This window comes from Scomber japonicus, chromosome 9 (genome assembly GCF_027409825.1).
Source record: "Scomber japonicus isolate fScoJap1 chromosome 9, fScoJap1.pri, whole genome shotgun sequence".
In the NCBI taxonomy this organism is placed as follows: domain Eukaryota; kingdom Metazoa; phylum Chordata; class Actinopteri; order Scombriformes; family Scombridae; genus Scomber; species Scomber japonicus.
This window is the reverse complement of record NC_070586.1, coordinates 16077476-16092996: the sequence shown is the minus strand read 5'-3', so window position 1 is coordinate 16092996 and position 15521 is coordinate 16077476. Positions and strand designations below refer to the sequence as shown.

The 15521-nt window shown below is 39.4% G+C and overlaps 3 protein-coding genes across 3 annotated transcripts; 2 read left to right on the top strand and 1 right to left on the bottom strand.

Annotated features, from left to right (window-relative positions):
• The first annotated feature begins 209 nt into the window (after positions 1 to 209).
• On the top strand, positions 210 to 3403 carry LOC128364716 (UDP-glucuronosyltransferase 3A2-like). The gene is made up of 8 exons (XM_053325310.1): positions 210 to 244; positions 866 to 1029; positions 1235 to 1399; positions 1719 to 1927; positions 2094 to 2239; positions 2402 to 2487; positions 2798 to 3017; positions 3108 to 3403. The coding sequence occupies exons 2-8, from the start codon at positions 894 to 896 to the stop codon at positions 3373 to 3375; spliced, it is 1230 nt and encodes a 409-aa protein (XP_053181285.1). The 5' UTR covers positions 210 to 244; positions 866 to 893; the 3' UTR covers positions 3376 to 3403.
• Positions 3404 to 7020: 3617 nt separating this feature from the next.
• pdxp (pyridoxal (pyridoxine, vitamin B6) phosphatase) lies at positions 7021 to 10923 on the top strand. The gene is made up of 2 exons (XM_053325312.1): positions 7021 to 7915; positions 9737 to 10923. The coding sequence occupies exons 1-2, from the start codon at positions 7318 to 7320 to the stop codon at positions 10081 to 10083; spliced, it is 945 nt and encodes a 314-aa protein (XP_053181287.1). The 5' UTR covers positions 7021 to 7317; the 3' UTR covers positions 10084 to 10923.
• Positions 10924 to 11010: 87 nt separating this feature from the next.
• On the bottom strand, positions 11011 to 15016 carry mrps36 (mitochondrial ribosomal protein S36). Its single transcript, XM_053325316.1, has 6 exons — positions 14999 to 15016; positions 14661 to 14787; positions 14305 to 14406; positions 12742 to 12805; positions 12308 to 12507; positions 11011 to 11715 (listed from the first exon to the last, which is right to left on the bottom strand). The coding sequence occupies exons 3-6, from the start codon at positions 14356 to 14358 to the stop codon at positions 11698 to 11700; spliced, it is 336 nt and encodes a 111-aa protein (XP_053181291.1). The 5' UTR covers positions 14359 to 14406; positions 14661 to 14787; positions 14999 to 15016; the 3' UTR covers positions 11011 to 11697.
• Between the last annotated feature and the right edge of the window lie 505 nt (positions 15017 to 15521).

Sequence of the window (15521 nt, the reverse complement as noted above, 5' to 3'; positions counted from 1 at the left end):
GGTACATTTCCACACCCTGAAACACTCGCTTACAGAAAGACGTTTTACATAACATTCTGTCTCATCCTCTCTCTGATGTAGTCACTCTTATGTTGATGTAAATGATTTGCACATCTCTTCCAGGTTTTTCCTACGCAGGCCGTACAGACAGCTACCAGACCAGCTCCTGGTCCTTAGGAGAAGAATACATTAGAGAATACAATGGCTGGTTCCTGGAGCAACAAACACAGTTTTTACTGGGAAGGTAACACAGTATTTTAGTTAGATACTGTAGATAAAAAACTTTCATCATTAAAACTTACATTCATAATTAGCTACATGATAGAGCGCTATAGTGCTTTTCAAATAGGGCTCCGTAATATGATCATGTCACAAGATAATGTAATAATATGATCTACCATTTATTTCATTGTGACACAAATCACCCCTTACAGCAATATTTTACAACCTTTTCGAGTCTGTCCATCTTTTGCTTGGATTACATTAATAAATTACTCTTCTTGGCTTTTTTACTGCAAAGATGATGTCATGCGTTTAGTTGTTACCACCTCATTGAGTTAAAATGTGCTCTGTTGGGATATGAAATGACCTACATCGAGATATTAGATTGTGGTCATATCACCCTTCCCTATTCCCACATTTTGATACTGAGTCAGGTTTTCCGTCGAAGTTTTGAAGCTCTTGAATTTATTTAACGTAATGTCTAATTTGTGTCTATGTTAGAGTTTGGAATGACAGGGATTCGTGTGAATTATTATCAAATCCAAATTGATTTTAAAAGTTTTTCGTCACTCTCCACACCTCATTCAGTTTGTCTTTATCTTACTCATGCTCTTCTTTTTTTCTTCCTAACTCTTTCCCTCAGGGATAATTTTAATAACTTCCTGAGCTTCATGGGGCACCTGTCCTACCAGTGTGACAAGCTGTTAGGAGACAAGGAGATGATAACTTTCCTCCAGCGGGAACGCTACGACATCGCTATTCTTGATGCTTTTAACCCCTGCTCCTTCATCCTGGCACACAAACTTGGTATTTGCTGTTCATATCACTTTAATTTATGTCATTATCGCCATCATATATTATTTACAAAGACTTTACCACTTTTAAATGTAATGCAGATGTATTTCAACATGCTGATTTAACCAAACTGCTGGCCAGATTCATCGTGATTTTTTTCTTAACTGATCAGTAGCAACTCAAACGTTCCTGCACTTTACTCTTTACTTTTCTCCAGGTGTCCAATATATAGCTTTCTACCCTGGCACTCTGAATGGTCCTCTGTCCATCGCCCTCCCCATTTCAGTGTCCTTCGTCCCAGTCTCCTGCTCCCAGCTGTCTGATCACATGGACCTCTGGGGTCGTGCAAAGAACCTCTTTTATTCACTCCTGGCTCCCATCAGTAAGCATGGTGTTACTTACTCTTCTCAGCTCAGTGCATCCATACTATCCAAATCCATAGTTTTTTAATAGGTTCAAATTCCTCCATTAATTTTTTGTTCTTTGCACTCTTGTATTATTGTTTACATCTGGAATGGCAGACCTTGCAAAAAAAAAAAAAATCTCTTTATTAATGGCATTATTACTGAATCACTCATCTTGTCTCCACTTCTTTCTGATACTGAGAAAGAAGCTAATACTGAATTATCACATCAACTATGGGACAGACAATGTTGGTGCCTTCAAATTGCTTGCTTATGACTTCTGTCTTTTATTGAAAGGTCAGGAACTTTTATGGTCAATGTTTAGAGGTGTCGCTGAGCGCCACCTGGAGTCAGGCTCACCCCCTGGTGGTCTGGAGGAGTTACACCAACGAGCTGAACTGTGGGCCTTCAACAGTGACTTTTCTCTAGAGTTCCCTCAGCCTCTTATGCCCTTCACTGTGCTGGTTGGGGGTCTTCTGAATAAACCTGCAAAGCCTCTGGATCAGGTTTCTAGTCTTGATAAATAAATACAGATATGTCATTTAAGACTCAGGGATTCAGAGTAACAAACTCTCTCTTTCTGTCTTACCTTCCTTACTTTCCTGTCCGACGCTGCCCTACCATCTCTTTCATCCTGCATCTCCCTTTCCCAAAACCTTGTGGACCCTTCAGGATCTTGAATCGTGGATCTCCAGTTTTGGAGAGGCAGGTTTCATTGTTGTGACCCTGGGATCTATGGTGTCCTCAATCTCTGTGGACCCACTGCTTGTAGAGTTGGTGACTGGATTCTCCATGATTTCTCAGGGGGTGATCTGGAGGTACAAGCACATCTCAATTTGTAAAACACAAATTGGGAAAAACATACGAAAAATTACGTTTCAGTGTTATATATATTATATCTGCCTCAAAAAGAAAGATATATTTGATTTTTTTTTAATCTCATGATGCAAGTTCCTAAACTTGTGTTTTTTTGCTTGCAGGTATGACCCTAAGCGATGGCCACCTCACCTGGACAAACCCACCAATCTCAGGCTCCTGGACTGGCTCCCTCTGAATGATATACTGGGTTAGTTTATCTTCTCATTATGGATTATCTCTCTCAAACAAATATGCAGGTTACATTATGTGCAAGACTCAAACAGCTTGTCAGTTGATTAATTATTGTGAGCTGAAAATAGACCAAAATAATGAACTGTAGTAAGTTGAACAAGCTGTCTGGCATTTATATTTGATAAAAAGCCTAAATTATTATTAATGTGGTTGTTAATTTAATTAAATTTGATAATTGATTATTATACTAATTGTTTCTGTACTATTCTGTGGTAGCATCATCACATCCATTTTGTGACATTTTTGTGTTTTTCTCTCTTTCCCAGGCCACAGAAAAGCATGCCTTTTTATTACCCACGGTGGACAGAACAGTCTTCTTCAGGCAGTGTACCACGCTGTTCCAGTGCTGGGAATCCCTCTGTTTGGAGACCAGTTTGATAATATGGTGAGGGCTGAAGCAAAGGGGCTAGGCCTCACCATCAACCCCAAACAAATCAGCAGGGGACTGCTCAGCTCCACTATTCAAACACTCATAAAGGACAGCAGGTATGTGAAAGCCAGGGAGGGACGGGCAATATTTGTGATGCCAGTACATTTTTCTTTCTTTATTTTCTCACAATATTTTTCCTTTTCTAGGTTCAAGTCTTCAGCTTTGTCCCTTAGCAGGATCCACAAATCACACCCTGTCCCTCCCACGCTTCGTCTTATCCAGTGGGTAGAGCACATTCTGCACAGTGAAGGTGGAGCTCATCTCAAGCCGGCCTCACTGACACAGCCGTGGTACCAGAGATATCTGTTGGACCTGATGCTTCTTTTCTCGCTGGTGCTTCTTGGACCTTTAGCGCTCTGCTGGACTAACTGTAGGAACAAGAACAGCAGGGATAAACACCAAAAAATACAATAGTAACACTAAGCGTTGGCTCAGGGGAACTTTGGATTAATACCTTATTTTTATATGACTTGTTTATCTGAGACTTATTGTGGACTGCATCAATATGAGAACTTGAAAAAATGAATTCCTGCTGCCCTTAAATATTGCAGATGTTTAATAAACCCATCAACTATGCTTGTTTTAAGTGATTTATACAATTCACCTCAATATAAAAAAACAAATAAGTGATAGCAAGCTGACATGCTGATGTAGAAAACACATTTGACAGTGTTTTGACAGTGATGTAACCCAAACTCAGCCAAAAGGGACACCATACGAGAAAAAGCATCCCTTCCCTTTTCATTACTATTATTATTTAAAGGAAAACTACAAAGTAATGCAATCGAGTAAAAAATAACAAATGTTTCACTTTCTGTATTTTCGGTTTAACTTCAGTGGGAATCGTGTTAATGTCCCCGCATCCTGCCCTCTCCCCTCCCAGTGCCGCCATGTCTAACGGACGTCTCATTTGTACTGTAGCGCCACATTGTCCAACACCTCTGTGCTGCTTTGACCTGTCTGTGCTGCAAGCAGGGGTGGTTGACTGTATGCACGCAAACACACACACACACACACACACACACACACACACACACACTAACTGAGTCATGCTTTTGTGTTGTTGAAGGCTTTTAAAACTGTTAGTGTAGATGAATGAATGTTTGTTTGCTGCTTTGTTTGTCCGTTGAACTCAGAATACACTTCAGCCCTCAAAAATGTGTTTTACCTACAATGTGTGTGTGTGTGTGTGTGTGCGTGTACGTGTGTGTGTGTGGGAGAGGGGGGGCAGCATTATGCTCTATTGGGCTCTTCAGTTTATAACTACCAGCACCACCTGCAAGTCTCAACTCTGACCCCCACACCCTCCTCTGCTGGTTACCACTGAGTCTCCTTCCCCTTCCTAAACAAGGCACAAAAGCGCACAGCTATGTTCACGGTCAGCGCTCAAGCCACTTTTCAGAGCAGACCATTACTTGGAAGACCCCCCCCCTTCAACCTCCCTTCTGCTCTATCCTCCCTCCTACTCCTTGCATCTGTGTTGGGGGTTAGTAGGGAGGAAAATATAGATTAGCAAGAAAATAATGACCAATTAGGACAGCTTGTTCTTTGTCCATTCAGCTGTCCATTCCATCACTCCTTCTCTTCATTTCATTTGTCTCTTTGTCGGGCAGTTGCAGGTGCCAATGAGTCTTCCTCTCTCTCTCTCGCACGCAATCTAAAAATGGGCAGGGCAAAGCAGGCAAAGAATGACATGACATGATAGGGGGAGGAAAAAAAGAAAAAGGCTAACTGTAATGAAGCAGAAGAAGAATACACTAAAGCAAAGCAGAATAGAGGAGAGTTAAGAAACAGGAAAAAAGACATGCAGGGGGAACTGAGTATAGAACAAATTGTAGTTGGAATATAATATTATTAAAAGTAAAAGTCAGGCATTACATTTACAATTCTGTTTTTGTCCATTTCAGTGTGAGTTTGATTTGCAGTCATGAATCTCAAAGCAGGTGTCATGTGGTACCAAACAAGACTAAAATAGAAAAAAATAAAGTAACATAATAGCATCCATATGATGAAGCATGTAGATGCTAAATAGTTTTGTAAAGGCTGTATACGACCAACGTGACTCAAGAGTTTGGGCTGTCTTCATAACAGCTGCATACTTGTGGTTGGTGTTTTTTGAAGTGGCTCTAGTAACGCGTTCCTATTTTGATGAGTTGTGCCTCTGTAATACTGAATTAAAGACTGAAGATGGGAATTAGTTCATTTAGATTTGAGAGTAAAGCTTGTGGCTGAATGATGTCTTTCATCATGGACACATTTGTAATTTTCCTACAGTGGTAAAGTCTAAATATACAAAAATAGAAAACTACAATAGAAAAACAGCATATAAAGTCTGGTTTGATGACTTAGTTCAACACAGTGTATAGTCCTTTTTTTTAAGCTAATGTATTCTGAAGTTAAAATCTACTTTGTGGGCTAGAGCACCATCTAGTGACCTGAGAAAAAGATTTAAAGAGAGTGTGACCTACATATACATATATCTTGGATTAAACCTATTCTTTGACCACTCATTACTGAAAAACATGGAGCCAACATTTAATACTGTTGTTAGAGTAAATACAGTTTTGGGGAACTGGTGCTTAAATAAAAATAACAATAATAACAATGCATTTTATAGGCACTTTTCAAAGCACTCAAGGACACCTTACAAGACACATACTGTAAAACAACAACAGTACATCAAACATAATAAAATCAGCAAATATTGAAGAGGATGTTAAAGATAAATAAATAAATAACTATAAGAGCATTAGTGTTTTAACATATTTTTAATGGCTGTACTCAGTTCCTTTGCAGGTAAAGATTTTAAATGCTCAAAAATACACTAAAAAGCCAGTTTATTAGCTTCACCTGGTCGACAGTACAGCAGTCTAATATAACAGCCGGCAATAAAACCTTATTACATGAAAGCTATAATGTTACTTTTTTTTGAGACTGTAGTAGTTTGTGGTATGATGGATTGTTTGTGTGTATTGATATACATCAGGTGGACAAAACATAAACCTTGGCTATATAACTTTAATGAAAATAGGATTTATTACAGGGCTGCATTAGACTGACCTAGTTTTGGCTAAGTATGCCTAATAATCTGACAACTGAAAGTATCCACCTTGGGAGGCTGGTCCTTCAGTGCTACAGCTCCCAAGCTCTGGAACTCTCTCCCACAATCCCTACGTGATTGATTTCAAGTCCCAGTTAAAAACCTTTCTCTTCAATGAACACTTCTCTTCCTCTTCTCCTGCTCAGTCTTGATTTTTGGTTTGTTTGTTTTGTTTATTTGTGTGTTTGTTTTATCCTTTGTAAAGCATCCTTGGGTTTGTGAAAGGTGCTATATAAATCTCACCTATTATTATTATTAGTAGTATGATGATGAAGAAAACAGTTGATTGATACAGATTACATACCCAACTGTATTAAAAATATGCATCCTGCAGTACTATCTTGGGTGACACTTCAATAATGCACTAGTCAGAATGGGGTCATGTGCACAATCACTACTACTACTACTACAACTACTGCTAATAAAAATAATAATAATATTGTATGCCTTATTTTTTTTAAAGTCCTACAATACATATTTCCTTTTAATGGCTCTGACTATTTATCCATTTAAGGATCTAAGCAGTGGCATGCACAGACTTTTTGAAGGACAGGGACTGAAGAGGGCACTTTAGCGTGAGTTTTTGCCACTCAAGAGGGCAGTTTAGTGTGTTTTGCCAACCAAGAGGGCACTTTAGCACACGTTTTGGCTACCCAGGGCTATTTAGTGTGTTTAAATGGGCACCTGACTGTTGTTTTAAAACAGACTTGAAAAGTTGTGAACCCACTCTTTAATTAATACAGTACGTGTACTCAAGAACTACAGAAAAAATACTTAAACAGGTAACCTTACACAATACAATTATATAAACGTACAGCTCCAAAACAGATTTTAAACAGCTGTAGTCTCTTTTTAGTTTTGTTTTTTGTTCGTTTTTTTGTCTTCCGTTCTCTGCATGTTAAATGCATATATATATTTGTATTAAATGTGATATTTTGTAACGTCCATGAGGGCGCAATTTAATTTCCAGAGCATGTTGAAGCAATGAAGGGCTTGTGACACACTGACACCTGATTGGTTGAAACGCCGCCGTGTGATTGGTCGGCATCGACAAAGTGGGCGTGTCCAGACGTCAATGTTTATGTAGCCCTCTGCGTGTATGTAACAGCATCAAGGACTCTGCAATGTGATTTCCTGACATTGATTTGTTTTCATAGCATTTCCCCCCCGCTGACTTTCTCCACATTATGTACAAGCCTTCGACATGGGGGGCCACTAGCAGGTGAAACACGGAAGAAGCCGAGGAAAAAGCCGGAATGGCAGGCGCCTTTGGGTTCAAAGGCTGCCAGAAAATTCGAGGTCCGCAGATCAGAAATCTGCTGGAGGCGAAGGACTTCTTCCTCTTCGACTGCGATGGGGTCATATGGCACGGAGAGAAGGCGATCACCGGCGCCGCGAAGGTGGTGAGCTCGCTGATCAGGCAGGGCAAAAATGTAGTGTTCGTCACCAACAATTGCACCAGGCCCCGGGAGAATTACGTGCACAAGTTTTACCGACTGGGCTTCACCGACGTAATGCTGGAGCAGATCTTCAGCTCGTCGTACTGCTCGGCTCTCTATCTGAGAGACGTCGTCAAGGTCCGGGGCCAGGTGTTCGTCATGGGCTGCGACGGGCTCCGCAGAGAGCTGCAGGAGGCGGGCGTCCCCTGCGTGGAGGAGGCTGACGACCCGGACGCCACCATCTACAACTGCACCCTGGCTCCGGACGTGAAGGCGGTGCTGGTGGGACATGATGATAAACTGACTTTTCTCAAACTGGCCAAAGCTTCGTGCTACCTGAGGGACCCGGACTGCTTGTTCCTGGCCACCGACAACGACCCCTGGCACCCTCTGTCCGGTGGAAGGATACTGCCAGGTATTGCGGCGGGGGGGAGGGGGGGGGGGGGGGTAACCTGATTAAATGTGGGCCCTTAGTATCTGCAAAGTCTGATCTTACTTTTTTTTGGTCATATTTCTATTTCCTTTCATACAGCTACACAGGGCATGCTATAATAATTAGTCTATATTAAGATTAAAACATTGGAGCAAATTTGACAGAAAACTGGAAAACTGGAGATTTGAAGAGCATGTTTGTGCATGTCTCAGTCTGATGGTTTGATGATTTACCAACAACCAAACTAGACTCCACTAGAGTGAACATTTATTTAATGTCACACAGCTGACATTAAATAAACACAGTGTTCATGATTAAAAGAGTCAATGGTGGAAACTCTCTAGTATGAAAATGACATTACAGAGGTACAGAGGTAAAAAGGCTGCGAAATACTGGACAGAAGTTGCTTTCTTGTATTCATTATTCATTCAATATTCATTAGATGTTATAGGACTATATTGCTATGTTTGTTATCATTTCCAGGATCATCAAAATAGTCTCAACCACCAACATGAGACCTTTATTAGAGTCAACATTAACCTGCAAAACACCTCTAGAAAACATGCTTGTAGCTCAGTCTGCTGTGATCCAGCTGCATCACACACTGGTTTTGTGAAAAACATCAAACACTCATGGTTTTCACCATGAATGATCACTTGTGGTTCGAAATGAGGGCCCCCTTCGACCTTTGTTCCTCCTTTTCTCTGAGCTTTGTGTCACCTGTAAAAGGATCCACCCTGAACACGCCACGGCAGACCACACATGGCAGATTCATTGTATTAGGCACAAAGTCCCAGATAACAATCACATGCCCGCAGATTTGCAGTGTGTCTTTTTGTGTCAATATGATGGAGCACTAATGTATTTATGAATGAATATGGATAATGTACTCAAAGCCCAACATGAACTGGAATATGGATGATAATAATGCAGGACCTGCACTTTGGATAAAATGTATATATTCTCAAATAAATGTACACTACAAACCAAAGTGATACAAAGTGAATCTAGGTCCTTTTTTAGGGCCAATAAAAATATGAGCAATGCAACTAAATTAACAAGACCTTTCTAGTTCATCTTCATGTGGCATTGAAATATATTTAAACCAGAAGCTCTCTGAAAAATAGTACTGTATTCAGAAATCTAAAAAAGTATCTATTGACAGTAATGAAGCCTGAACTAAGCTATATGTGGTTAGTAGTAGGCTTGCACATAATAAACCATTCTTACAGTACTTAAACCAGATTGAAAAAAACATTAAAGGATAGGTTCAAATTTTTTCAAGCCTGAATTTTGCATTCACTGAAATGATTTCTCCTGTTAAAAAAAACATTTTCAGTGTGGAGCTGCAACAATGAATCAATTAGTCCCTTGACAAATAAAGGTAGGTGTTTTCCAAAGTTAGTCTTAGAGTCACTGTCCTTCTGTCGTGGCTCAGCATAAAAGACAAAGAGGGAATTTTGTACTGAAAAAGAGTTTGGGAGATAATGACTTAATCTCAAAATGATTTTTTAAACAGAACAAGGACTTTGGGACAAATCTTTTTACAGCCAGAGTGGACAGAGAGAACAGTTGAAGTGACCTGACCAAAGCTTTCATACAGTGTATATAATCACCTGAGTATTTTTAAGATGGAAAAAATATGAACTGACCATTCAATCATCTTTTGTGTTGGTGTGAAAAAGAGGCTGAGGCATGTCTGTAGATGAGTGAGACACATTGAGTCAGTTGCACCCAAACATACTTGGTGGAGGTGATTCGTTCATGTGTAATCCTGATCTTATCTTCATCCCCCTCTGGCAGGCTCTGGGTCTCTCACTGCAGCCCTGGAGGTTTCCTCAGGTCGGAAGGCTACTGTGATCGGCAAGCCGAGCCGCTTCATGTTCGAGTGCATCTCCAGCCAGTTCCGGGGGGTGGACCCCGCCCAGTGCCTGATGGTCGGGGATCGCCTGGAGACAGACATGCTGTTCGGGTCCAACTGCGGCCTGGACACCATGCTCACTCTCACCGGCATATCTCAGATCGAGGAGGCCCAGGAGTACAGGAATAGTGAGCTGTCCACCAACCACAGCCTGGTACCCGACTACGTGGTGGACACCATCGCCGATTTCTTGCCCGCTTTCGAGGAACTGGACGAACAGAGCAATTGACGAGTCCTTTTGCCTCCAGTGTGGAGTGTAGATTGCTTCTATTACATTTCAAGTGCAATGTGTAGTCCAGCGTTTGCAAAAACAGTCCCATTCACAGCTATGAGAAGTGAGAAGTGACAGGGATGCTGTAAATGTTCCCCAATAACACAGCGCTTTTTATGTTGTAACCAGGACGCACGTAGGACAGAATATTCTACCCCCAAATAATCCGTAATCCAGTGCATACCTCAGTGTTTCTTCTAGTGTTGTGCCCATTTGTGACTTGACAGTTCCTTGTTGCTGTTAGTGTTTATATGAATATATTGCACTTTGTTCATAAGGTTCATAGGTTGTGTTTGATATTGGGTTTTGAACGCCCAGAGGTATTTTTGTAAAGCCATGAATTGTTCTGTAACGGCATTCATGTGTTTAGAAGCAGGTTGTTAAAAAAAATTCTCACCTAAAGGCAAACTGACATGTACTTAGATCACGCAGAGTTGTTTTCTCATGTATTTGCCTGGCTGTGTGACTTCTCCTCAATTAATTCATGGCAAGAAAGGGGAGTAAAAACAAACTAGAAGCTTTTTCTCAGCTCTAGTAGAGACTATAAGACAATCTGCCAGCGAGACAGGTGAAGTGTGTATTCACTTTTGGCCTTTCTGTCATGTCTGTACTACTTGTGCCAAATTAATATTCATCTAATCAAGTAATGAACTGCTTACAGAGTCTCATAGATAGAAAACCAGTTAACACATTCATGGTGGCCCGGTCATATTGCTGTGTTGTGAAAGTTCAATGTTGTTAATGTTTATCATATAGAGCATGCCAGCAACAGTAACAACAATAAATACCTGAAATTAATTCTAACTATGGTGTCATTCATCTGTGTTTTTTATTCCATGTGTCATTTTTTTTAACACATTTTTATAGTGTGAATGCTGCATGAAGCATGATAAGAACACCACAGTAAAATACAATATTCTTTTAATCATTTAAATCCAGCATTTCTCACAAAACTCAACACTATTTTGCAACTTGATATCCAGCATCATCCCCTTCAGTCTTGTTTAGCTCCAAGAGACAGATCAGTCACTTCATTGCAATGGAAGGCATGAAGGGCAAAAAAAAAAAAAACCTACCAAGTACCCTCAAACACTTTCTTCTACATTACCAGAGTCTCATGTTTGTATCTGGGTTTGGTGGCATTGCAAATTAAATAGATTATGTGACAAAATTGAAAATCAGAGCAATGTTGGGAGCTGTTAAGTGCGGATAACGTTTGTCAAAATGCCGACCGAGCCCAGGTTATAACAAGAAAAGTGTGATGAATAGCCGAAGTGCTAAAACAGTAAAATAAGAAAAATCCAGAAGCTGTTGTTATGGCTTTACCGTATCTTAACACAACAAAGAATGCAATGCAGATGTCCCTTTAGTGTGAACTTAAAATACAATTTAAGATTAACGTCTAAAAAATAAAATAAACATATGTACATTTCAACAGGATTCATGTTAATATTTTATTCTACATCATGTCTCATGTGGCATTAGGTTCTCTTGTGCTGAAGGACAGAATTAAAGACACATACTGATCTCCACAGATAAGGACTTTGGTTGCAGTGATTGAGTTGTGTTAGATCACTCTGGTCCACCACGCTGGAAGAAAAAAAGAAAATAGAATAAACATCCGTAAAAAATAAATTAAAAGAGCACAGTAATGGCTCCTGATTCATGACACTAGTGTACATATGCACTGTCTCTAGATAGGAGAACTTTATTTAGTTTGATATTTTCTGTTTTTATTAGGTAGATAACGTGTGTTTGTAGTGTGTTTTGCTCCTATTATGAATCCATTATAATGCTATTACACCAATGTGAACTGAAACTCTTGCTTTCCAACCTTTGTGGTGAACACTAATAATAATATATTTTTTAAAAACATCACCAAGGGCTGAGGTTGAGGTTTCTGTGCAGCTTTATATTAAATAGTGGACTAAAGTTATGTTCTCATTTTCCATAAATTTCCATGGTAATCATTTTGGCTGGAGAGCTCCACTTCCTTTTTAACTACCTCCAGAGCCATTTCTATTTAACTTCATATATTATTATATGTAATAATGGTAATAAACTGTATAATCATATAATAGTTTCACTTTATTGTTATATTATTTGAATAAGAGAAAAATGATGTTAGCAATACTTAGAGATGGTTAAGGTTAGTAAGACAGTATGTTGCCGCTGCCCTCACCTGAATGAATTCCATCTCATCCAGCGCCATCGGTCTCCTTCTGTACCTTGCAGGGAGAAGATTAATGGTTGCCAGGGTGTCGGGTGTGCCAGGGATTGGGGTCAAAGGTACATGAGTTCTTGCTAACTGAGGTGGTGCTGCAGCTGAGGGAGCGTTATGTTGTGGAAGACTAGTTGTTAATATTTTCAACGCTTCTTGAGCTGGAAAAAAAGGGGGGGGAAGGAGGATCAGACATTATCTGTAGAAAGTTAAAAATAGAGCTCAAAAATAAATAATTTTTAAAAGCATTGTAACTTTGCAGCCACTATCTGGACCTAACATAAAAGCTGTCCAGTTAGTCACAAAATGAGAAAATACATCACAAAAAAAGAAATAAAAATATATCAGATTTATTTAGCTTTTTTTTGGACAATTATTCAGTTTTTCGTCCTCACCATTGGGCTTCGGGATGTCATGTCTATTGGGAAACTTGATCAGAGGAGCATGAGGCCGAACAGCCTGAAAAAATTAATTAGACAGATGGGGTTCGTTAAAGAGTCAGTTCATCATATTCATAAGAAAGAGTATTTTCCCAACTCTAGCATGTGGTACTTTACTTAGCCATGCAGATAGCTTTAGTTGCTGACATTTGATACATTTATTGTAAGACACTTTGACATCTGCTGCTAAAGAAAACGTCATCATCAATGTGTTTTACAGACTGTCCTCATTATTCTCAATAATACACACATCTCTCTACAGACAGTTCTTCAAAAAGGAAACAAGTCTCATTTTTTTCCAATATTATGTGCTCAAAATGAGGCCAAATAACACACACAAAAAAAGCATGGCTAAATACTACTGGGGGTTAAAGTACGACCCACTTATACTGACAGAATCGTTTGTGATTGTGACAGGAGATGAATTAGTGCGGCTTAATTAATCTACGAGCTGGATGATAGGCAGAAATTAATCATCTTCAGATTAGACGATCAATTCACTGCAATTTATCAAGCAAAACAGGTTAAACATTTACTACACCCTCTTAAACTTTCTGAGCTTTTTAGTTTGAATTATTGAAAATTCAAGATGTCCGGAGTGCACTACTATGATACTACATTTATACCATCTTTTAATATAATATTGATTTGAATTAAATTATTAAACCACTGTAGAAAAATACATTAATATGAAAACAATCATTGCAGCCTTCATCCATACAAACAATGATTACATATTGAGTGAAAAGGCTGTCCATACAGTGCAGTCTACAAACAGTCAACTTTCTCAATGCATTGTGATCTAATTTTAGGCACACAACACTGACAACAAACATGGCTAGATATCACTAGGGATAGTTTTTGTGGTTAAATTATGATTTTTAAAACATATGACAGAAGGAGATTCAGTGATTTAAAGAATAGACAATTAATCTATTAACCGACTGATGGACAGACGATCAATGAATTGCTTTAGTAGGCAAAGTAGGCAGGATGTCCCTTATGCTCTCTTCTCTGAGGTTTTTCTGTTAAAAATACTTAGAAATCCACTTTCTTTGAACTGTAGATTAGACAAAAATGACTCATTTTAACCATCTTCTGACATAATACTGGCTTGCCATCTTAACTATTAAAGTGTTTTTGTCTTTAATAGGACATAAGAAGATGGACAACATAACACAGCCATTTAAACTGATAATTTTACCTCATGAAGACATTTAACTCCAGAAATTAGCCGAGTTAAACAATAGCAATGCCAAATTCACATTTACACACATTTAGCAATTTCAATACTTTTACTGGTGCTTCCTTAAAATGGTAAAAACATGACTTGAGTGAAGAGTTTTACAACAAGGACACCAACAAGGGTACGACGGGATTTGTCACCCAGCCAGGCCTCTACAAAGTTAAATCATTCACCATTGAGGACGACAAAGAAACATTTTTTTCTTAATAACGTTCATTTAAATACAACACATACATGTCTAGAGTTAATATTTTTTCCAGCAGCGACGTTACCTGGATAACTCGGGCGGTAGGAGCTGCCATTTTGGAGCTGACTTTGCTCCCCATGCTGACCTTAATGGTTTCCTTCCGGGTGTCTGAGGCTCCCTGCAGTAGCTGAAACACACCACAAGAGGGCACCACAGTCATTACATACAGCATACAGCGAGGTAGTCCAGAGGATGCAGGTATACATTAATGCATGCCTGCAGAAGCTTATGGATGAACTGCGCTGCATCATCAGAAATGAAAATAGACATTTAGACGATTTAAACAATACTATTAATCTTCACAACGCATGTGTTTCAAAATTAGAAGCCTATTTTGAATAAATAACCAGATTCTTGAGCCTTTTATTGGGTTTACATTACCTCTCAAGCGATTAATTATAAATATCAGCCTGCAGATAGGCTAGATGCGCTGTCCCAACTACAGTAATGTCCCACAAGGTCAGTCACTCAGGCCATACTTCAGGCTCCGCGTTGTAAAGTTGGCCTTCTGTCAAAAAAATAAAGGACACACACAAAAATAGAGCACTAAAAGATCTTAATCCATTTCAATAGCAGAAACGTCGAGGTCACATATGCCTCCAGAAGGGTTTTATTCCATAAAAAGCGACAATTAAATGGCAAATACTGTCTGTGTGTTAACAGAAAATGTAAATAATAAAGCTTACTGTCACTGTGCTAAGCAATGACAGATACCATACCCTTATCCTTAATTTCACTCCACCTCGAAAAAAACTGATAGCGCTGCGCAGAAGTCACGTGGTCAGGGCTTGTCCAATAACAAAGGAGGAACGCAGCAGAGCTTGTTCACATATGGGGAGATGTGTCACTAGCAGAAAACTCATACTGTGCAGCACGCCGGAGCACTTTTAAATAGAGACTTTAAAGTCTCATTGTACAAAACAGCCTTCTCTGTGAAATGAGCAAACATCTGAAGCTCTCTACCTGAATTTGCTTGCACAATTCACCACTTTCAAATTTACTCACCTAATCCTGGTAGGCCTAATTCAGCTTCAAAAATGTACCCATGTCTGGTTTTATGTGTAGCCTGTCTTATAGTACCGTGTACCATGTTTGATTGTGTCCTTTTTTATTGTGTGCTATATTGTATTTATTGTGCTGATGTAGGCTACTTGGTTTAACTTCCTTTTTTACTACATATATAGCCTACACACACACACACACACACACACACACACACACACACACACACACACACACACA

Bases quoted from the DNA above. Each gene is read 5' to 3' on its own strand.
- LOC128364716 (XM_053325310.1), top strand. From the start codon at position 894: ATGGGGCACCTGTCCTACCAGTGTGACAAGCTGTTAGGAGACAAGGAG. The intron at 1,928-2,093 runs GTTTCTAGTCTT...TGGACCCTTCAG, and splicing joins CTGCAAAGCCTCTGGATCAG to GATCTTGAATCGTGGATCTC. The intron at 2,240-2,401 runs GTACAAGCACAT...TTTTGCTTGCAG, and splicing joins TCTCAGGGGGTGATCTGGAG to GTATGACCCTAAGCGATGGC.
- pdxp (XM_053325312.1), top strand. From the start codon at position 7,318: ATGGCAGGCGCCTTTGGGTTCAAAGGCTGCCAGAAAATTCGAGGTCCG. The intron at 7,916-9,736 runs GTATTGCGGCGG...CCCCTCTGGCAG, and splicing joins CGGTGGAAGGATACTGCCAG to GCTCTGGGTCTCTCACTGCA.
- mrps36 (XM_053325316.1), bottom strand. From the start codon at position 14,358: ATGGGGAGCAAAGTCAGCTCCAAAATGGCAGCTCCTACCGCCCGAGTT. The intron at 12,806-14,304 runs GTAACGTCGCTG...TAATTTTTTCAG, and splicing joins CTACCGCCCGAGTTATCCAG to GCTGTTCGGCCTCATGCTCC. The intron at 12,508-12,741 runs GTGAGGACGAAA...CTTTTTTTCCAG, and splicing joins TGACATCCCGAAGCCCAATG to CTCAAGAAGCGTTGAAAATA.